The sequence below is a fragment of the Bos indicus x Bos taurus genome, chromosome 25 (genome assembly GCF_003369695.1).
Source record: "Bos indicus x Bos taurus breed Angus x Brahman F1 hybrid chromosome 25, Bos_hybrid_MaternalHap_v2.0, whole genome shotgun sequence".
NCBI classification, from domain to species: domain Eukaryota; kingdom Metazoa; phylum Chordata; class Mammalia; order Artiodactyla; family Bovidae; genus Bos; species Bos indicus x Bos taurus.
In genome coordinates this window covers 5,869,925-5,894,280 of record NC_040100.1, presented here as the reverse complement: position 1 = coordinate 5,894,280, position 24,356 = coordinate 5,869,925, and the positions used below count along the sequence as shown (strand labels likewise).

The window sequence follows — 24,356 nt, the reverse complement described above, 5'->3', positions numbered from 1 at the left end:
TCAATGCCCATTGAGATGAAACACCACATGTTATCAAGGAGTGTATTTTCTCTCTTATGAAAACATGACCGACAGACTAGGACTCTTACTCTTAAGTGAAAAAGTCCAAAGTCAGTGTTTATTTTTCTTTTTATTTTTTTTACAACAGTCTCACAAGATTTTATTTTATTTTTTTAAAAGAATAGATGGAATTTTGTTTACAAAGAATCTGAAAACAAGGTTCAGTTCAGAGGGTCAGGAGACATGAGCTGGTCAGGGATTGCTTGACAGGGAACCATAGAACTTAGTTTTTTTATTCTTTTAATTGAAATATAGTTGCTACAGTTCAGTTGCTCAGTCGTGTCTGACTCTTTGCGACCCCACGGACTGCAGCCTGCCAGGCTTCCCTGTCCATCACCAACTGAGGCCACACAACTGTACCAAGGCAAGAGCGTGTAAAAGAGCAAATCCCCGATTCTCAGTTGAAGACTCCTGACTGCTCATTCTCTTCATCACACATATACAGTCTGGAAACAATATATGAAAACTCTATAAATAATTTGGGGAGAAACAAGTTCCTTTCTAAACCAAATCTGCAAATGAAGAGTAAGATTGGGAACACAATTTCAGATGCAGGGAGGTTACAAGAGGATCAGAACCCCACAGTGTGCTGCTAGAAGGGTCTCTTATTTTCCCTGCAGGTGTGACCCTAAGGCCTGAAGGTCTAAACAAGCCATTGCAGCCCCAGGGTCCAGGTCTCCACACACCACAAAGAACTCCAGTTTGTGCTGAGATTTGAAACCACTGGGGGTGATACATGGCTGTCACGTGGGGTTATATTTAAGGAGCAACATTATAGAGGGTAAGAGTGGCTCAGGAGCCAACACCCTGGATCACAGCTTGACTAGATCACCACCATGTACACGAGTAGTGTCTGGAAGTATTTCATCTCCCTGTAGCTCAGGTTTCTCATATGTTACATGGAGACAGATGGAGCTGACCCTCCAGAGGGTTGTGTGGCAGAGACACTCACTGCTCACCCAGCATCCATGTCGGCCCCATGAATCCCATCCCACTTGAGGTTATAGCCAAATCATCCTTGCCAACAGGCTGTGAACTGAGGTGATTATATCAGTTCAGAGACAAATCAGTTGAAAACCCAGTAAATAACTCTCGAGTTCCTTATTCCACAGAAGACAAGAAGGCCTCATGTTCCTGACGAGGCAATTACAACATGGTGGAGGCTCTGAGTCAGTTTTCCTGAGTGACTCTGAAGCAGAGCTGTCCACTCCATCCCCCACTAGCAGTCCATGTTCAGCGTGTACACATGGGTGATGGAAAACTGTGCTAGGAAAGCCCCTGAGATCCCAGGCTTGTCTGTTACCGAGGCATAAGCTAGCCTCTCCTGACTCATAAAGAATTTCTTGAAAACTAAATGCATTTATAAGTAGAAAGTATTTAGAACAGACATATAAAGTAAGAAGCACATATCAGCCAATAGTACTAGTATTATAAGTATTCTTTTTAAAATTTTTTAAATTTTAATTGGAGGCTAATTACTTTACAATATTGTGGTGGTTTTTGCCATATATTCACATGAATCAGCCGTGGGTGTAAAGGAGAGAATGCAATGCCTTAGCTAGCCTTGGTCTGTTAGTGACCTTTCAATCTTCTTGTAATCAAAAGATTCCCAATATGGGGTTTACCAGAGAAGAAATATTATCTCTAATTTCTGCAGGCCCTACAAAGTATTTGAAGGACCTAGGATTTGAAAGGTCATAAGACTTGTCCGAAACCAGTCAGGTCTCATACTCATGTCCTCTGTTTCCTACCATATATCCTTTCTTGTACAGCAGGCTTCACCTAGTCTAAAGTTTACACAGGGCAGTAGAATGAATTAATGGTCCCAATTCTCCACCATTTCCTCTGTCCATTCCCTTCGCCATTAACTCTGTGGTGCCCTCCCATTCTGACTCAGGTTGGTCAGGTGGCTCACTTTGAACCTCTGGAATATTCACCAAATGTAATGCTAGCAGAGTTTTGAAAGTCACCCATGGGATTAGGCCTCTTGCTCATGACATCTACCACTGCCTCGAGAAGCAGACATGTGGAGATTGAGACACGTGAGGAGCATGTGTGGAGCTGAGTCAGTCCAACCGCTTATCTAAGGCCAGCCTAGATCAGCCAACACCCAGACCACAGCAAGTCCAGCCAATATCAATAGATAAATATGCAGACACCGTGAACTTGGGCAAACTCTAGGAGATAGTGAGGCACAGGGAGGCCTGGTGTGCTACAGTCCACGGAGTCGCAAAGAGTCCAAAATGACTTAGCGACAGAACAACAACAAATGCAGACACCAGAGAAATAAGTGCTTACTGTTAGTTTGGATTCTTTTCCACTGCACCACCTGGGAATGGAGGTAAATGATTTGATGCTTATGCTTTGGGCAAAACCTCCTGAGAAGAGGAGAGAAGACAATCATGCGAAGGCTTCACCTTCCCCCCTCTCTCCAGGTATCATCACTCACCTTATTGGGGAAAGTCGCATCAATCTCCTCGTGCAGCTTCTGCTGGACATCAGGGTGAGTGGCCAATTCATATATAATGAAGGAAAGAGAAGTGCTAGTGGTCTCATAGCCACCAAAAATAAAGATAATACTCTGGGCCATGAGTTCTTGGTCAGAGAGAGCTAAAAAGAAAGTCAAGACATTTTAGGTAAAGCATGGCAATGTAAAAATCACAGTTTAGATGATGAGACATTCCAGTGAAACTCCCAAACCCCTAGGGGAAATCAGGTAAAAGTAATTTAGAGTCAAACTGAGAGCGATTTCCACTCTGTGTCTGCCTCACAGAGCCAAGAAAAAGCCAAGAACTGTCTTAATTGAGTTTTTCCCAGGTCTATACTATTCTTGGCCCTCTGTTCCTGGCAATTTCACGCCCCCACCAACACAGCTGGGTATTTCAAGAGATAGCACTTCTAACTTTACAGTGTTATCAGCATGTCCCTTAGAGAGCTGTAAAAGAACTTTAGCTCCAAGTAAAATGGAGCAGCATTCCCTTCTAGAATATTTTAAATTATTCTAGTTAAGGTGCAGCTTGATTTAAGAGATTTATGATACTAAGGCTATATGATAGGGGAAATTGAATTATATTTTATCAAAACATTTCCAGGAACATGAGAGTACAATACTGGGCTACAGTTAAACTCTTGCTACTAAAAGAGTGGTCCATGGACCAGCAGCATGAGCAGGATCCAGAAGCCTAATACAAATTCAAAACTATGGAAACAACACATGAACTTTCGTGAGATGTGGAGATGTATGTGAACAATGTAGCCTGAGAAGCATGGATTATGCCCTTGAGAGGCATCAGGTAATACAAGACCTGGGGCACAAGCCTTCAAGGGGTGATCGAGATATGTATAGAAGCTACAGAAATCAACAAAAAGCTTAAAGAGTTGTGATGATCCTAGTCTAATCAGTGACATTAAAATAGCAGAAGAAAGAATGTGTGCATATAAGGACATAGGCCAGTGTGAAATATAGAAAAATTAGGTCCAGGGAGTAGAATTAGCAATGCTGATTCAACTCTGGCCTGAAGGTCATCCTCTCAGTATACATCCCCCCTTTCTGCTCTTCTTTATTCTTACCAAACAGCCCTGTGATTATACACTGGTCTCCATTTTTATTTTCTCCCAAGAGATCAAGCATGCTCAGGCTCTCAGCTATTTGATGGGACTGAAGTAGGATCTTTGTTACTTAGAGCACTCAACTCAACGTGGTACCTACCCCAACCAACTGACTAACAATAAAAGCAATATAAAATGAGTGTAATAAAGATTTAGACAGTTCTAGTTCCCCAATGATGTTATGTGTGATGTTATCGTGGATAAATTCAACCATCAAATTCATTCCCCAGTTAGCATAAACCACAAAATACTCAAAGTTTAGAGTTGTGCTGTCTAACATATGAGTCTTCAAGTTTTAATTAATTAAAATTAAATACAACTTATCATTCAGGTTACAGTAGCACTAGTCACATGTCATGGGACTTCCCTGGTGGCTCAGATAGTAAAGCGTCTGCCTACAATGCGGGAGACCCAGGTTCAGTCCCCGGGTTGGGAGGATCTCCTGGGGAAGGAAATGGCAACCCAATCCAGTGTTCTTGCCTGGAAAATCCCATGGATGGAGGATCCTGGTAGGCTACAGTCCATGGGTCACAAAGAATCGGACACAACTGAGTGACTTCACATTCACTCACTCAGTGTCATGTCAGAGACTTATGTCTAGTGATTACTATATTGAACAGAGCAGATATCAAATATTTCCTTCATCACAGAACATTGTATTGAATAATGTACTTGGAAAAATGATAAATGATAATAATAGATAGATAGAAGTAGTGTACACACAGGAATAGACATATTGAGAATGGGCTGGAATCAGTTTATCCCTGCTTTCAAGAACCAACTTTATAAAATTAATAATTTTGTGAGGTTATCACAAGTTATCACAAATTTTGTGAAGTTATCAATCCATTGGTAGCTTCAAATTAATCATATATGAGTATTCATGTCATGGAATTAAAACACACCAGGGTCTTTTTGTTTGAGAGAGAGCATGTTTATATCAGTGATTTGAGGTAGATACAGAAATCTTTTTTATTTTTACACCTGGGTAAAAGTAGTTAATGTTCTGAAAGTTGTCCACTGATGATCTAGAAGCAAAGAAACCCTAGTAGCAATGAGCATTTCGAAAGCCCAAATTTTGGGTTCTAAATACCATTTCTCACTAAATGGAACCAGAACTTCTTAGAGAAATGGCTGATTCCAGGGGAAATAGAAGAGAAAGCTAGGATGCCTTGCATTGGGAAGTGAGGAAGTTCTTGGAAAATGATAAGTGAAAAGGATACAGGATACTCTGTATACCACAGTGGTGACACACATCATTATACATTTATCAAAACCCATAGAATGTACAATACCAAGATTGGACCCAGGTGTGAACTATTGTCTTTGGGTGATAATAATGTATCAGTGTAGGTTCATTGATTATAACAAGTGTATCACTCCAGTATGGACTTGAGATATTGAGGAAGGCTATATGTAGGTGGGGGCAGAATGCATATTGAGAAACCCTGTACTCTTCAATTAAGATTTTTAATTTCTGCCCAAAAAATGGCCTATTGAAAACATTTTTTCAGGAGAAAAAAGTAATAACATATATAGGAGCCCACTTGAAAGGGCTCCAGTGTACAAACCTGAGAGAATTTGAGAATCAAAATGAAGAGTGATGTGACACAGTAAGTTAGCTATTCATGAGATATACTGATATAAATAAATAAATGACTGGGGGAGAATGGAGAGCTCTCCCTATGAAAGAACATCAGCTCATAAATACAGAAGAATGATGGGTTTAGAAGGGCATGTTTTAATCATCATAGTAACAATGGTTTCAACCAAAAGCCATCCATGAATGGGTGACATCCATGAATGTCCCGTGGGTGACAACTTGAAGAGGAATAGAATATTTACAGTTTCAAAGTCTTTTCCCAGAAATTACGTGTTAATAACAAAGGGGAAAAAATTATACTTTACAGTAGAGTAAGCTGGTGAAAACAGGTTTAAAAGTGTTCCAAGTTAAGGTCACCAACACTGGGGCAATGTGCCCCCTGATGAATGAAGGGATGAAGCCTTGATGCAAATATTCAGACAGAGGTTCTGACTTGGTGGGTCTAGAGGAGCCTGAGAACTGATATTGGAACCAAGCTCCCCAGAGGTTCAGCTGTAGTGATCCACATCATAACTGACTTCTGGGCATGACATTCTTGTTATCCTTGTCCTTCGAGCTCTGAACAAAGTTGTGCCTGCAAACTTCTAGGAAGTACCACGGTCTATTCTTTCTTTCTGCACGTGTCTTTCTTCAACTTGACCTAAATTCCCATCTGCCTGGAGAACTTACTGCACATTTTCAGAACTGCCCCCTACCTCTGCGTCTCCCCACTGTGGCCCCTCTGAAGCTCTCCTTGGTTACCTTTATGATTGTCTGTTTCTTTGGAATTCTGGGAGTTAATCATCAGCTGAAGAAAGTCCACACGCGGCTGTAAGCAGAAAGAATTTCTATGAAAGAAAGTTACTTGTGAAGTCATAGGCAAATCAGCAGTGCAGTATTTAACCTCTTTCCTGAGAGTATGGCCCCTTACAGAGCAGAAGTCTGACTAGTATTGCCTGAGTCCTCAGTGAACTAACATTCACCTACAGACCTTGGAGAACATGACGTTTCCCAGAGAGAAACCTGCCATCATGTCAGCGCTTTTTGGTCCTCACTCTTTCTGATCTTTTTTTTCTCTGGCTTTTGAAACAGCTTCCTTGCCAAAGAGTTGCCTGCTGTCTCTCCTGTCACACCTGTTTGTTCAGGAGAAAGTCCATAACTTGGATCCTTTTTTTCCTTCCAATTTTAATTCCTAATGAATTACCACACAAATTAATCTCCTCACAGGTGCAAAGTACATTGGCAGCTGTTATTGAAGCATCTTCAAGGCCTTGACCCTTTTCAGTGACATCCTGGGTACAAAACCCTCTGCTCCCCTGACCTGCAGACAAGCTTGTGTCTCAGGCCTCATGGAAGCGAAGGTGGGTTAACCAGCTTGCAGCCTCATGGCCCAGAAAAGACCCCTGCCCATGCCAGACTAGGAGAGGGCTGCAATTTAACACAGAAGTCACTCCACCAACTGACTGATGAGGCTTTTCATTGCACAGTCTATAAAATAGGAGTCTTGGAAACAAAGTGGATTCTTTACCAGTATAACATTGAGGAAATTATAATATCAGTAAAATCATTTTTAAACTAATTCTTATCCTTTAACAGTTTATTGAATGGAAGTGATAAAGCTTTTATCTCAACAATGCTTATGCAATGACATATGAGTATGCATTCCTACTATTAAATTTAAACATCACTCTCTGGCTCATTTTCTTATTTCTTTCCCAACCTCCACAATGATATATTAATAACTCCCCAGTTCTAAAATCTATACTTCTCTACCTATCTTTTTAAAACTGCAGAGAAGTACACAAATCATATGTGTGGAGGTAAATACATTTTCAAAAAGTGAACACCCTCATGTAACCACCACCAGATTTTACCTTTTGAGTATCTTTGAGGCGACTTTCTTTTATCTTTTTTACGGATGTTGTCAAAAAATTCACAGCACTTTTTGGAAATATGCTGATATTTAATACTTCAAAGATTGGGATAAGGAATGGAAAGAGTACTGAAGAGAAAACATAAAAGAAAAGCACAGTAAAAAATCAAAATTTACACAGGAAGTATAATTACACAGGAAGTATAATTTGCTCTATCAGAGAAAGATATCAGAATCATTCCCACTGTGACCTTTGCTCAGACTTCCAAGCCAGTGACTGAGCAAAGCCAAGTCCACTTATGGAGTCTTCACTATGGTAGTGAAATCAGTAGTCCCTGCTGCCTTTTGGAATGATCAAGGAAACAGAATTATATTCCTTAACTTGGTAGTTTTTTATCTATTTGATCAGAGTCTCTTTGGATAAACCACAATAGTCTGCTACTCTAATTAACCATTTCATTCAAACAACAATTCAAGATAGAAATAAAACAGTATGTGCCTTTCAACCATAATGGAATTAAATTAAAAATCAATAACAAAAATTGGGAAATTCACAAATAATGGAAATTAAACAATACACTCCTAAATAACCAATGAGCTGTATACTATATCAAAAATGAAACCAGGAATTACTTTGAAATAAAGAAAAATGAAACTATTACTTACCAAAATGAATGGAATATAGGAAAAACATTGGTCATGGAAAAGTTTAAGGCTATAAATGTATACTTTTATAAAGAACAAAGATCTCAAATCATGAACTTAACTTTCCACCCTAACACACTGAAAAAAGAAGAGCAAACTCAACCTAAATCTAGACTAAAGAAGAAAGTAATAAAGACAAGAAGATAAATGGATAAGAAAGCTGTGGTACATATACACAATGGAGTATTACCCAGCCATTAAAGAGAACACATTTGAATCAGTTCTAATGAGGTGGATGAAACTGGAGCCTATTATACAGAGTGAAGTAAGCCAGAAAGAAAAACACCAATACAGTATACTAACACATATATATGGAATTTAGAAAGATGGTAACGACAACCCTGTATGCAAGACAGCAAAAGAGACACAGATGTACAGAACAGTCTTTTGGACTCTGTGGGAGAGGAGGGGGGGATGATTTGGGAGAATGGCATGGAAACATGTATAATACCATATAAGAAATGAATTGCCAGTCCAGGTTCGATGCAGGATACCGGAGGCTTGGGGCTGGTGCACTGGGATGACCCAGAGGGATGGTATGGGGAGGGAGGTGGGGGGGGTTCAGGATGGGGAACACATGTACACCCGTGGCGGATGCATGTTGATGTATGGCAAAACCAATACAATATTGTAAAGTAAAAAAAAAAAAAAAGACAAGAGCATAAACTAATGAAATAGAGACAATAAGCAAATTTGGAAAACTCAGCAGTGCCCACAGGACTGGAAAAGGTCAGTTTTCATCCCAATCCCAAAGAAAGGCAATGCCAAAGAATGCTCAAACTACCACACAATTGCACTCATCTCACACGCTAGTAAAGTAATGCTCAAAATTCTCCAAGCCAGGCTTCAGCAATACGTGAACCGTGAACTTCCTGATGTTCAAGCTGGTTTTAGAAAAGGCAGAGGAACCAGAGATCAAACTGCCCACATCCACTGGATCATGGAAAAAGCAAGAGAGTTCCGGTAAAACATCTATTTCTGCTCTATTGACTATGCAAAGCCTTTGACTGTGTGGATCACAATAAACTGTGGAAAATTCTGAAAGAGATGGGAATACCAGACCACCTGACCTGCCTCTTGAGAAACCTATATGTAGGTCAGGAAGCAACAGTTAGAATTGGACATAGAACAACAGACTGGTTCCAAATAGGAAAAGGAGTACGTCAAGGCTGTATATTGTCACCCTGCTTATTTAACTTCTATGCAGAGTACATCATGAGAAACGCTGGGCTGGAAGAAGCACAAGCTGGAATCAAGGTTGCGGGGAGAAATATCAATAACCTCAGATATGCAGATGACACCACCCTTATGGCAGAAGTGAAGAGGAACTAAAAAGCCTCTTGATGAAAGTGAAAGGAGAGAGTGAAAAAGTTGGCTTAAAGCTCAACATTCAGAAAACGAAGATCATGGCATCTGGTCCCATCACTTCATGGGAAATAGATTGGGAAACAGTGGAAACAGTGTCAGACTTGATTTTGGGGGCCTCCAAAATCCCTGAAGATGGTGATTGCAGCCATGAAATTAAAAGACACTTACTCCTGGGAAGGAAAGTTATGACAAACCTAGACAGCATATTAAAAAGCAGAGATATTACTTTGCCAACAAAGGTCCATCTAGTCAAGGCTATGGTTTTTCCATTGGTTATGGATGGATGTGAGAGTTGGACTGTGAAGAAAGCTGAGCTCCAAAGAATTGATGCTTTTTAACTGTGGTGTTGGAGAAGACTCTTGCAAGTCCCTTGGACTGCAAGGAGATCCAACCAGTGCATCCCTAAAGGAGATCAGTCCTGGGTGTTCATTGCAAGGACTGATGCTAAAGCTGAAACTCCAATACTTTGGCCACCTCATGCGAAGGAAGAGTTGACTCATTGGAAAAGACCCTGATGCTGGGAGGGATTGGGGGCAGGAGGAGAAGGGGACGACAGAGGATGAGATGGCTGGATGGCATCACTGACTCGATGGATGTGAATCTGAGTGAACTCCGGGAGTTGGTGATGGACAGGGAGGCCTGGTGTGCTGGGATTCATGTGGTCGCAGTCAGGCACAACCGAGGGACTGAACTGAAGAACAATAGAGAAAATCAATGAAACCAAAAGCTGATTATTTGAAAAGAACTTTTAAGCTAGTGAAGTGAAAGTTGCTCTGTCGTGTCTGACTCTTTGCAACCCAATGGACTATACAGTTCATGGAATTCTCCAGGCCAGAATACTGGAATGGGTAGCCTTTCCCTTCTCCAAGGGATTTTCCCAACTTAGGGATCGATCCCAGGTCTCCCGCATTGCAGGCAGATTCTTTACCAGCTGAGCCACAAGGAAAGCCCAAGAATACTGGACTGGGTAGCCCAACCCATTCTCCAGTGGATCTTCCCAACTCAGGAATTGAACCAGGATTTCCTGCATTGCGGGCTGATTCTATACCATCTGAGCTCTCAGGGAAGCCCTTTTAAGCTAGATTGACAAAAAAATAAAATAAAAAGAGAGAGAAAACTCAAATTTGTAGCAATAAAATGGAAGAGGAGAGATTACTGGTGACATTAAAAGTGAGAAAGATATAAAGGAATATTAGGAACAAGGTTCACCAATAAATTAGATAACTTAGAGGAAGTGCACAAATTCCTTAAAAGATGTGAAGTACAAACTAATTCAAAAAGAAAGAGACAATCTGAATTTTTCTTTTTTTTTCTTTTTGGTCTCTTTTTTTTAAATTTTATTTCATTTTTAAACTTTACATAATTGTATTAGTTTTGCCAAATATCAAAATGAATCCACCACAGGTTAAAAATTATTAAATAGGAAGGTTGATTCCTCCACATCCATTCTTCTTTCTCAAGATTGCTTTGACTATTCAGGGTCTTTTGTGTTTCCATAAAAATTGTGAAATTTTTTGTTCTAGTTCTGTGAAAAATATCATTGGTAGTTTGATAGGGATTGCATTGAATCTATAGATTTCTTTGGGTTCAGTTCAGTTCAGTTCAGTTGCTCAGTCGTGTCCAACTCTGCGACCCCATGAATTGCAGCATGCCAGGCCTCCCTGTCCATCACCAACTCCCGGAGTTCACTCAAACTCTTGTCCATTGAGTCAGTGATGCCATCCAGCCATCTCATCCTCTGTCGTCCCCTTCTCCTCCTGCCCCCAATCCCTCCCAGCATCAGGGTCTTTTCCAATGAGTCAACTCTTCCTTCGCATGAGGTGGCCAAAGTATTGGAGTTTCAGCTTTAGCATCAGTCCTTGCAATGAACACCCAGGACTGATCTCCTTTAGGGATGCACTGGTTGGATCTCCTTGCAGTCCAAGGGACTTGCAAGAGTCTTCTCCAACACCACAGTTAAAAAGCATCAATTCTTTGGAGCTCAGCTTTCTTCACAGTCCAACTCTCACATCCATCCATAACCAATGGAAAAACCATAGCCTTGACTAGATGGACCTTTGTTGGCAAAGTAATATCTCTGCTTTTTAATATGCTGTCTAGGTTTGTCATAACTTTCCTTCCCAGGAGTAAGTGTCTTTTAATTTCATGGCTGCAATCACCATCTTCAGGGATTTTGGAGGCCCCCAAAATCAAGTCTGACACTGTTTCCACTGTTTCCCAATCTATTTCCCATGAAGTGATGGGACCAGATGCCATGATCTTCGTTTTCTGAATGTTGAGCTTTAAGCCAACTTTTTCACTCTCTCCTTTCACTTTCATCAAGAGGCTTTTTAGTTCCTCTTCACTTCTGCCATAAGGGTGGTGTCATCTGCATATCTGAGGTTATTGATATTTCTCCCCGCAACCTTGATTCCAGCTTGTGCTTCTTCCAGCCCAGCGTTTCTCATGATGTACTCTGCATAGAAGTTAAATAAGCAGGGTGACAATATACAGCCTTGACGTACTCCTTTTCCTATTTGGAACCAGTCTGTTGTTCTATGTCCAATTCTAACTGTTGCTTCCTGACCTACATATAGGTTTCTCAAGAGGCAGGTCAGGTGGTCTGGTATTCCCATCTCTTTCAGAATTTTCCACAGTTTATTGTGATCCACACAGTCAAAGGCTTTGCATAGTCAATAGAGCAGAAATAGATGTTTTACCGGAACTCTCTTGCTTTTTCCATGATCCAGTGGATGTGGGCAGTTTGATCTCTGGTTCCTCTGCCTTTTCTAAAACCAGCTTGAACATCAGGAAGTTCACGGTTCATGTATTGCTGAAGCCTGGCTTGGAGAATTTTTTATTATATTTTTAAACTTTACATAATTGTATTAGTTTTGCCAAATATCAAAATGAATCCGCCACAGGTATACATGTGTTCCCCATCCTGAACCCTCCTCCCTCCTCCCTCCCCATACCATCCCTCTGGGTCGTCCCAGTGCACTAGCCCCAAGCTTCCAGTATCGTGCATCGAACCTGGACTGGCGTCTCGTTTCATACATGATATTTTACATGTTTCAATGCCATTCTCCCAAATCTTCCCACCCTCTCCCTCTCCCACAGAGTCCATAAGACTGTTCTATACATCACTGTCTCTTTTGCTGTCTTGTACACAGGGTTATTGTTACCATCTTTCTAAATTCCTTATATATGCATTATTATACTGTATTGGTGTTTTTCCTTCTGGCTTACTTCACTCTGTATAATAGGCTCCAGTTTCATCCACCTCATTAGAACTGATTCAAATGTATTCTTTTTAATGGCTGAGTAATACTCCATTGTGTATATGTACCACAGCTTTCTTATCCATTCATCAGCTGATGGATATCTAGGTTGCTTCCATGTCCTGGCTATTATAAACAGTGCTGCGATGAACACTGGGGTACATGTGTCTCTTTCCCTTCTGGTTTCCTCAGTGTGTATGCCCAGAAAAATAAATGACCCAATCAAAAAATGGGCCAAAGAACTAAATAGACATTTCTCCAAAGAAGACATACAGATGGCTAACAAACACATGAAAAGATGCTCAACATCACTTATTATCAGAGAAATGCAAATCAAAACCACTATGAGGTACCATTTCACACCAGTCAGAATGGCTGCGATCCAAAAGTCTACAAGCAATAAATGCTGGAGAGGGTGTGGAGAAAAGGGAACCCTCTTACACTGTTGGTGGGAATGCAAACTAGTACAGCCACTATGGAGAACAGTGTGGAGATTCCTTAAAAAACTGGAAATAGAAACAGCTTGGAGAATTTTGAGCATTACTTTACTAGCGTGTGAGATGAGTGCAATTGTGCGGTAGTTTGAGCATTCTTTAGGTAGTATACTCATTTTTACTATACTGATTCTTGTAATCCAAGAACACGGTATATTTCTCCCTCTATTTGTGTCATCTTGGATTTCTTTCATCAGTGTTTAAAAAAAATTTTTTTTACTTCAGCTGTCTCTGATTTTATTTTTTTAATATAAATATATATTTTTTAATTGGAGGCTAATTACTTTACAATATTGTATTGTTTTGCCATACATTGACATGAATCCACCACGGGTGTACATGTGTTCCCATCCTGAACTCCCCTCCCACCTCCCTCCCCATCCCATCCCTCTGGGTCATCCCAGTGCACCAGCTCCAAGCATCCTGTATCATACATCGAACCTGGACTGGCGATTCATTTCACATATGATAATATACATGTTTCCATGCCATTCTCCCAAATCATCCTACCCTTGCCCTCTCCCACAGAGTCCAAAAGACTGTTCTATACATCAGTGTCTCTTTTGCTGTCTCACATACAGGGTTATTGTTACCATCTTTCTAAATTCCATATATATGCATTATTATACTGTATTGGTGTTTTTCTTTCTGACTTACTTCACTCTGTATAATAGGCTCCAGTTTCATCCACCTTATTAGAACTAATTCAAATGTATTCTTTTTAATGGCTGAGTAATACTCCATTGTGTATATGTACCACAGCTTTCTTATCCATTCATCTGCTGATGGACATCTAGGTTGCTTCCATGTCCTGGCTATTATAAACAGTGCTGCAGTGAACATTGGGGTACATGTGTCTCTTTCATTTCTGGTTTCCTCAGTGTGTATGCCTAGCAGTGGGATTGCTGGGCCATATGGCAGTTCTATTTCCACTTTTTAAAGGAATCTCCACATTGTTCTCCATAGTGGCTGTACTAGTTTGCATTCCCACCAACAGTGTAAGAGGGTTCCCTTTTCTCCACTTCCTCTCCAGCATTTATTGCTTGTTGACTTTTGGATCGCAGCCATTCTGACTGGTGTGAAATGGTACCTCATAGTGGTTTTGATTTGCATTTCTCTGATAATGAGTGATGTTGAGCATCTTTTCAACATCATCAGTGTTTTATAGTTTTCTGTATACAGGACTTTTGTTTCTTTAGGTAAATTTATTCCTAACTATTTTATTCTTTTTGATGCAAGATGAATGGGATTGTTTCCTTAATTTCCCTTTCTGATTTTTCATTGTTAATATATAGGAATGCAAGGGATTTCTGTGAATTAATTTTATATCCTGAGACTTTACTATATTCATTTCTGGTGGCATCTTTAGGGTTTTGTATGTAGAGGATCATGTCATCTGCAAACAGTGTGAATTTTACTTCTTCTTTTCCCACCTGGATTCCTTTTATTTCTTTTTCTTCTCTGATTGCTATGGCTAGGACTTCCAAAACTGTGTTGAATAGTGGTGGTGAAAATAGAGACCCTTGTCTTGTTCCTGATTTTAGAGGAAATGCTTTCAAAGGAATCTTGAGGAAGAAGAATGGAACTGGAGGAATCAACCTTCCTGACTTCAGACTATACTGAAAGAAGGTGAGAGTATTAGTTGCTGAGTCCTGTCCAACTTTTTGTGGCCCCATGGTGTATAGTTTTTCTAGGCTTCTCTGTCCATGGGATTCTCCAGGCAAGAATACTGGAGTGGGTTACCATTTCTTTCACCAGGGGATCTTCCAAACCCAGGAACTGAACCCAGGTCTCCTGCACTGTATGCAGAGTCTTTCCTGTCTAAGCCACCAGAGAAGACTATACTACAAAGCTATAGTCATCAAGACAGTATGGTACTGGCACAAAGACAGAAATCAATGTAGGTCAATGGAACAAATTAGAAAGTCCAGAGGAACATCCATGTACCTATGGACAACTTATCTTTGACAAAGGAGGCAAAAATATACCATGGAAAAAAGACAATCTCTTCAACAACTGGTGGTGGGAAAACTGGTTCACTATGTGTAAAAGAATGAAACTAGAGCACTTTCTGACACCATACACAAAAATAAACTCAAAATGTATGAAAGGCCTAAATATAAGACCAGAAACTATAAGTAGAGGAAAACAAAGGCAGAACACTCTCTGACATAAATCACTCCAAGATCCTCTATGACTGGCCTCTAAGAGTAATGGAAATAAAAACAAAAATTAACAAATAGAACTTAATTAAACTTAAAAACTTTTGCAAAATGAAGGAAACTATAATGAAGGTGAAAAGACAGCCCTCAGAATGGGAGAATATAATAAAAACAAATGAAGCAACTGACAAATAATTAATCTCCAAAATATATAAGCAGCTCATGCAGCTCAATATCAGGAAAATGAAGAACCCAATCAAAAACTGGGCAAAAGACCTAAACAGACATTTCTCCAAAGAAGACATACAGATGGCTAATAAAACATGAAAGGATGTTGAACTTCACTCATTATTAGAGAACTGTAAATCAAAACCACAATGAGGTATCATCTCACACCAGTCAGAATATCCATTATCAAAAAGTCTACAAACAATAAAGCTGGAGAGGGTGTGGAGAAAAGGAAACTCTCATAAACTGTTGATGTGAATGCAAACTGGTACAGCCACTATGGAGAACAGTGTGGAGATTCCTTTAAAAACTGAAAATAGAATTGCCATACCACCCAGCAGTCCCACTGCTGGGCATACACCCTGAGGAAACCAGAACTGAAAGAGACACATGTACCACAATGTTCATGGCAGCACTATTTATAATAGCTAGGACAGGGAAACAACCTAGATGTCTGTCAGCAGAGAATGGATAAGGAAATTATGGTACATATACACAATTGAATATTACTTACTATAAAAATAAATGCATTTGAGTCAGTTATAATGAGGTGGATGATCCTGGAACCTATTATACAAAGTGAAATAAGTCAGAAAGAGAAAGAAAAATACTGTATACTAATGCATATATATGGAATTTAGAAAGAAGGTACTGACAGTTCTACATGCAGGGCAGCAAAGGAGACAGATATAAAGAAGAGACTTTTGGACCAAGTGGGAGAAGGCAAGGGTGGGATGATTTGAGAGAATAGCACTGAAACATGTGTATTATCATATGTAAAATAGATGACCAGTGCAAGTTCGATGCATGAATCGGGGCACCCAAAGCTGGTGCTCTGGTATAACCCAAAAGGATAGGGTGCGGAGAGGTGTAGAAGGAGGATTCAGTATGGGGTGGACACATGTATACCCGTGGCCAATTCATGTTGATGGATGACAAAAACCTCACAATACCGTAAAGTAATTATCCTCCAATTAAAATTAATTAATTAATTGGAAAAAATATTAAACAGAAACTACTCAAAAAGAAATAGACAATGTGAATAGACCTATAAGAAATACAAAGTTTCATCTGATAATCAAGAAACTACCCACAATTTGACAATGAAAAGCTCAGGCGCAGATGGTTTCAATGCTGAATACTACTCAAATAATTAAAGAATTAATACCAATTTTTCACTAACTCATCCAACAAATAGAAGATGACAGAATACTTTGAAGGTCATTCTTCAGAATCAGTATTAACTTGGTGTGAGAAACAGAGTAAGATAGTAGAGGAAAAAAAAAAAAACTACAGATCAATGTGTCTTATGACCATGGATACACAAATCCTCAAGGGAATACTAGCAAACTGAATCTACTAATATATACAAAGATGTATACATCATATATAAGTACACTTTATCCCAGGAATGCAAGGTTATATAATATGCCATTTCAACAGAGAAAAAAAACAATGACCACACAATTATCTAATATGTGCATAAGAACCATGTGACAAAAATCCAATACACACTTGTGATTTTAAAAACTCTCAGAAAACAGGAACAGAAGGGTCTTTCATCAACCTGATAAAAGGAATCTATGAAAAACCCATAGTTAACAACTTACGTAAACCCATGCTACTGCTAAGTCACTTCAGTCGTGTCCGACTCTGTGCGACCCCACAGCCGGCAGCCCACCAGGCTCCCCTGTCCCTGGGATTCTCAAGGCAAGAACACCGGAGTGGGTTGCCATTTCCTTCTCCAATGCATGAAAGTGAAAATTGAAAGTGAAGTTGCTCAGTCGTGTCTGACTCTTAGCGACCCCATGGACTGCAGCCCACCAGGCTCCTCCGTCCATGGGATTTTCCACGAGAGAGTACTGGAGTGGAGTGCCATTGCCTTCTCCAACGTAAACCCATAGATAACACTAATACTTAACAGTGAAAAACTGGATGATTTCTCTAACATTAAGAATAAGACAAGGAAGCCTTTTTCACCACTTCTACTCAGAACTGTACCTGACATTCTAACCAAAAGAATTAATCAAGAAAATTAAAGAAACATATCCATATAGGAAATGAAGACTAAAATTCTATCATCAGATAACATGATCTTGTACACAGTGAATCCTAAGGAAGTCACTAAAAACCTATTAGAACTAATAAACAAGTTCAGTCAGGTTTCAAGATACAAGATCAAAATACAAAATCAATTGTATTTCTTTACATTGCAAAAAATAATCTGAAAGTCACATTGAAAAAACACTCAATTTATAATAACATCAAAAAGAATAGAATAAGTAGGAATTAAATAAAAGATGTAAAATTTACACTCTAAAGAGCACAAAACCTTGTTGAACTAAATTAAAGAAGACATAAGTAAATGAAAAACATGCCATGATCGTGAATCAGAACATTTACACTGTCAAGATGGCAAATCGACTGATATAAGGCATTTCCTTTCAGGACTCTAGCTGACCTCTTTGAAGAAATTGACTATCTTAGATTAAATTCATATGAAATTGCAAGGGGCTCAGAGAAGACAAAACATTCCTGAAAAAAATAATAAAGTTATAAAGACTCACATTTCCTGATTTTAAGACTTATCATAAAGTGACATTAATCAAGGCAAAGTGGCTCTGGCCTAAGGATGGATATACAGATTCATGGAACAGAGTTTTGAGTGCAGAAATATGCCCACATGCCTATGGTCAACTGAACACTGAAACTGTTTCCAAGACCACTCAATGGAGACAAAACAGTCTTTTCAATAAGTGGTGCTGAGACAACAGGATAGCTATAGGCAAATTACACCAGGAGTATTGATTTAAGTAATAACTGAAATTTGTACCTTTTGACCACCATCGTCCAATTCTATCTCCCAAACCCTATCTTTGGTAGTCAAAAATCTGACATCATTTTTCTATGAGTTCGGATTTCTTCCTTTGATTCAACATGTAAGTGTTTTTCTCTGTCTGACTTATCTCACTAAGCATAATTGCCAGGAGCCAGCACGGGAGTCCCCACCCATAACAAGGTTATGTGGGAGAGTTCTGGAGGGCAAGGCGAGCCAGAACTTGAGGGGTGCCCCTCTGGGCCTGCCTGAGCATCTACCCTAAAACCAGAGTCTGCCTGCTTTACTGCTTTGTGCTCTCACCTACACCTCTGACTTTACGGGGGGCTGTCCCCCACCACCATCTCTCTCTCTGAAAAAGAGTTAACTTATAGCTCCAGTTAATAAAGTTCCTGGGTGTGACAAGAGTGTTTTAGTTCACAAACCCCTCAGATGGCTCTCTAACTTGCCTGACGGGTTTACCCAGACTCCTACAGCTATGCATACAATTGTTTACAGTCTCCCAGCCTCGAGAGGCACGGGAAGCTTAAGATATTCAAATAGTATAGAGCCTCTCGGAAAGTTAGAAATTGTCAGAATAGAACTAGTAGAAGATTTTATTGTTGAGCCAATGCTTGCTGCCAAGTTTCCACATCCCCTGTATTGTATCCTTGGAAGTGTATTAATTAATATAGTTGGTATGTAGAAAAAATAAGTAGTGGCCTTGGTGTTAACAACTTTAGACCCTTAAGGTAATAAATTCTTTCCTTTGTTGTAAATCCATTGCACCTTTGCCCTATAGGAATGCAACTTTATCTAACACCTTCGGAGGATGGCGCCAACTTTAAAATAATTACTCTTAGAGAAAATAAGTCTTATGGTTGACAAACCTTTGTCAGAGTCATAAAATGTTAACAGGCCTTCTGGCCAGAGGATGATGTAAATCACCTAAACCATTTGTATACGATAAATTTACAGAAAAGAAAGCCTGGTCTCAATAAGGATCAAAGACTGCTGATTTTGCATGATTTCACATCTCCTATTATCCTCTATGTGGAACTTAGGGTATAAAAGCCCCTGTTGAAAATAAAGCTACGGGCCTTGCTCACTGAAGCTTGGTCTCCCCGTGTCATTCTTTCTTGTTTCCTTTTCCTCCTTTTCTCTTCTGTTCTTCCTTCATGCCAAAATAATTTGGAGCAAGGGGGTCCTCTGCGACCACTTATTTGCCTGGGCTTCTAAGACCTACTCGAGAAGGTGCCTAAGGTGGGGCACCTTCCGCTATTCGAGAGGGCGCCTGCGGCCTCCGTGGTCAGAGCAAGTTTGGTGTCATGAACTTTATTGATTTCCCGCGTAAACCAGTTATTATTGAGCATCTAATAAATCTCTCAGCCTTTGCTATCCCTTAATCGCCAACGCCGTCATCCTGAGGGAATCCCTGGATCCAACCCGGGCTGGACCCCGGCACATAATACCCTCCATTGAGGTCCAGACACATTGCTGCAAATGGCAGGATTTCCTTCCTTTTCATGGCTGAATAGTATTCTGGTGTGTGTGTGTGTGTGGTGGGGGTGGGGGGGTATATACACCACATTTTCCCTCTATATTTATCCATCCATGGACACTTAGCTTGTAAAAACCATTGTATTGTATATTTTAAATCAGTGAATTGATGGTATTGAATTATATCTCAATAACCTTGTGAAAAAGAAGGAAGGAAGGGAGGGAAGGAGGAAGAGGGGAAGAAAGAACAAGAGGGAAGAAGGGATGGAGGGAGAAATACAGAAAAAGAAATGTAGTAGGACACTTACCTACTGAAAGTAGAAATGGATCAAGGATATCAAATCTTAAGAGCTTCTTGGCATTCTCCACAAAGGGATCTTGTGGGTTGCCAAGGGAATCAATATTCACTCCAAATGATGTGCTAGTAATCACATCCATGCTGTAGGCCCCAAAGACCCTGAGTAGAGAAAGATAAACACAGACAATTACAATCGGGACCAGTTGACTATCCATATCCAACACAGTTAACAAGAAAATCATATAAAATCAGATGCCCAGGCAAGACAGGTCAAGAGCCACACTCTCTCAGAACCACCTGCTGGATCATGGAAGACTGTCTGCTACTATCACTCACTCCTGAGGTGTGTATGAGTGTGAATGCTGCAACTGTCCCCGTGCTGGGGGGACGGGGACACTAAGGCAAGTTAGACCCCACCCCAAACTCAAGGAGCTCAGTCACAGAAGGACAGAACCCATAATCTGACAAAGTACATAGTGTGCTTTGACTATGGGCAATAAAAGGTGTATATGGACTGTGTCTGAGCAGAGCAAAGGGAGCAAATTCACTCTTCCTGGGGAGTCAAGAAAGGGGACATTGATCTGGGTCTCACCTCACCACAGAATTGTGCTCAGAGCTGATGCCCCTTTAGTGCAAAAGCAGAGTTGATATACAATATCACATAGTTTCAGGTGTAGAAGGACGATTTTAAATACTCCATTTAAAGTTATTATTAAATACTGAATACATTCCTTGTTATGTACAGTCTATCCCTGTAGCACAATTACGTTATACATTGCAATTTGTACCTTTTAATCATCTGTCCTATCTTGCACTCCCCTTCCTACTTCCCACTGGTAACCACCACTTTGTTTTCTACACTGTGAGTCTGTTTCTGTTTTGTTATATTGATATTTATTCATTTTATTTTTAGATTCCACGTACAAATGATAACATGCAACTTTGTCATTCTCTGTCTAACTTATTTCACTAAGCATAATACCCTCTAGGTCCATACATGCGGTAAATGGCACAGTGTCATTCTTTTTTATGGTTCAGTAGTATTTCTTGTGGGGGTGCCTGTGTACACACATGTGCTGCATCTTCTTTAAGCATTCATCTACTGACAGATACTTATGCTGCTTCCGTATCTTGGCTTTGTAAATAAAGCTGATACAAACATTGGGGTGCATGTATCTTTTCAAATTAGTATATTCATTTTCACTGGATGTATACTCAGGGTGGAATTGCTGGATCATATGACAGTTCTTAGCTTCCTGGGTGGCTCAGTGGTAAAGAAACTGCCTGCAATGCAGGAGATTTGGGTTCGATCGCTGGGTCAGGAAGATTCCCTGCAGAAGGGAATGGCTACCCAATCCAGTATTCTTGCCTGGGAAATCCCATGGGCAGAGGAGCCTGGGGGCTACAGTCTGTGGGGTCACAGAGAGTGGGACATGATGGAACACAGACAATAGTTCTCTTTAAGCTTTTGGAGAAACCTCCATACCGTTTCCCACAGCGTCTGCATCAGTTTACAGTCCACCAACCTTGTACCAGGGTTTCCTTTTCTCCACATCCTCACCCAAACTTACAGGTGTTGGCTGATTTTGTGATTTTGATATGCATTTCTCTGATGATTTGCAATGTTGAACATCTTTTCAACTGTATATCTTCGCTTGAAAAAAATGTCTATTAAGATCTTCTGCTCATTTTTCACTGGGTTGTTTGTTATTTAGATATTGAGTTGTATGAGACATTTACATATTTTGGGTACTAATCTCTTATCATCACATCATTTGCAAATTATTTCTCCCATCTATTTATTAGGCTGTCTTTTCATCTTATCAATATTTTACTTCACTGTGTAAAAGACTTATAAGTTCAATTAGATAAAAGTAAAAAATTAGGTCATTTGTTTACTTTTGCTCTTGTTTTCTTTGCCTTAAGAGTTAAATCCAAAAACATATTGTTATGCTTTATGTCAAAGAGCATTCTGCCTATTGTTTCTTCTATGTTTTTATGGTTTCCAGACTTACATTTAGATCTTTAATCTATTTTGAGTTAGCTTTTCTATAGGGTATGAGAAAATGTTCTATTTTCATTCTTTTACATGTAGTTGTCCAGTTTTCCCAGTATACTTATTGAAGAGACTGTCTTTTCTCCATTGTATAGTCTTGCTTTCTTTATCATAGATTAATTGACTCTAAGTATATGAGTTTATTTTGGGCCTATCAATTTTATTCAATTGATATGTGTCTCTTTTGTGCCAGTACTCTCTAAAATCAGGAAAAGACAAGGATGCCCACTCTTCCACCTTCTATTCAATATACTATGGGAAGTCCTAGCCACAGGAATCAGACAACAACAAGAAATAAAGGGCATCCTAATTGGAAGGGAACATGTAAAACTATTACTATTCGCAGATGAAACAATATTTTATATAGGCAACTCTGAAGTTCCACCAAAACTCTACTATAAATAAATTCAGTAAAGTGGCAGGTACATGATTAATTTGTAGAAATCTGGGTTCTTTTCTATACAGTAATAAAGAACAATCAGAAAGGGAAAATAATAAAACAATCCTGTTTAAAATCATATTAAAAAGAATAAGACACTGAGGAATAAACTTAACCAGGGAGGTGAAAGACCTATACTATGAAAACTATAAAACAATGAAGGAAACTGAAAGTGATACACGAAATGGAAAGATGTTACATGTACATGGATAGGAACAATTAATATTGCCTAAATGTCCATATTACCCAAAGCAATCTATAGATCTAGCATGATCCCTATCAAAATACCTGTGTTACTTTACACAGAACTAGAACAAATTATCCTCAAGTTTATATGGAACCATACAAGACCATAAATAGCCAAAGCAATCTTGAGAAAACCAACAGAGATGGAGGTATCATGCTTCCTGACTTAAGACCAAACTGTGTATTTTTGTCTCCCAGAATATCCAAGGTGACACTTAAGCAGATAAGTTAATCCTGGCTCATGTACACAGAAGATACCTTCTGATATTTTGATGAGCCAACACTCATTTTTAAGTGGCCGGCCAGTCGGAGTTGTAACACCATACACCTACTTCTGTCTGGTCACTAGAGTAACTCAGAAATAGGAGTTTGGCTCCAAGGCAGGAAACACAAGGGTCTCAGTGGAGCTCAGAGGACCAGCAGCTTCACCCCTACTTACTCTTTCATGTCGACGGACGTGCCTTTCTCTGCTTCCTTCCTCAGGTTCCTCACCAACACATCTCCATACTTCCCAATGATAGGGAACATCTAGACACAAAACACAACAGCACTGGAAGTTAAATGTGGAGACTCAAGTTTTAGAGAACTTTTCAAGGGCATGGAGGTTTAAGTGACATTTTATTATGAATCTGATGAGGTCTCTTCTAGGATGGGAAGATAAAAACCATTTTAGGAAACTCAAATTTGGCACACCACTCCTTGGACAGGGATATGAATTTATTTTCTACCTTATTCTTTAAGTTGCTCATGGAAAACCCTCTTCTTTTACCTCCTTGAGCTTCCCACTGGTGAAGGTTGGAGACAGCAATGTCCGTATTCTCTTCCATTGTTCATCCTCAGCCACAGAAACAGCATTTTTCATAACTCCCATTGGACCAAAAACCTAGAGTTGAAAGCAAATTTAACCCTACCTAAGTGTTGGAAGTCTCAACAGTTGTGGAAAATTTCTTAATAATTTGGGAACAATGTATTCAACAAATCTTTAGTGACTATCTACGTAGTACCAGGCCCTATGCTAGATGAACAATAAACTTTATCCTGAATATCTAGGTTCTGTGAATGTGGAAGAGACATTCAGCCACTTCACGTGGTTTCCAGCCTTCATATTCCAATCTCCTTTTAAACGCAAATGACCCATGTAGTACAGAAAGGGTTCTTCCAGGGGGATAGAAGGGAATAAGATCTTGTTCATCTTCTTGGGCTATGCAGAGAAGAAAGGGATTTGTGACAGCCAGCCAGATAGCCTTGACAGACTGCATTTTGCCTCAGATTACTTCTGTCTTTACATATATTTACAGCCTGATCAACTGGAAAAAGGAATGTGCTGAATTGATGGGGCTTTTTAAGTAGTACTAATTACACAAAAGTTTATGAAACTATTTCAAATTCTGAAAATAATTGTGCAATGACATGGAAAACATTTTCCCCTACATTTTCCCCCAGGAATAGAAGGGGGAAGAAGACAACTCTATTTCTCAGCTTGGGACAGGCGTATGAAGCCAGCCTGTTTGAAAATCCCCTCAATCTTTCAAATTTATATTTTGTTTTAAAATAGATTGCTCCAACACTCATTCATGATAAAACTCACAAAACAGGAAGACAAAAAAATTTCCTCAACTTGATAAAGAGCATCTACAAAAAGACCTACAGCTAATATCACT

General features: G+C 39.6%; 1 protein-coding gene across 2 annotated transcripts in view; it reads right to left on the bottom strand.

Moving 5' to 3' along the window:
- The window catches only part of LOC113883746 (cytochrome P450 3A24-like), a 42,571-nt gene that overhangs the window by 5,299 nt on the left and 12,916 nt on the right, over window positions 1-24,356 (bottom strand). The window contains exons 5-10 of one of the 2 annotated variants that reach the window (XM_027527710.1): window positions 23,465-23,578; window positions 23,135-23,223; window positions 19,965-20,113; window positions 7,126-7,253; window positions 6,014-6,080; window positions 2,510-2,670 (exon numbers count right to left, since the gene is read on the bottom strand). In XM_027527710.1, the coding sequence (XP_027383511.1) occupies window positions 2,510-2,670; window positions 6,014-6,080; window positions 7,126-7,253; window positions 19,965-20,113; window positions 23,135-23,223; window positions 23,465-23,578 (708 nt within the window). The remainder of the gene's footprint in view (window positions 1-2,509; window positions 2,671-6,013; window positions 6,081-7,125; window positions 7,254-19,964; window positions 20,114-23,134; window positions 23,224-23,464; window positions 23,579-24,356) is intronic. The other variant, XM_027527711.1, reaches the window with a different exon arrangement.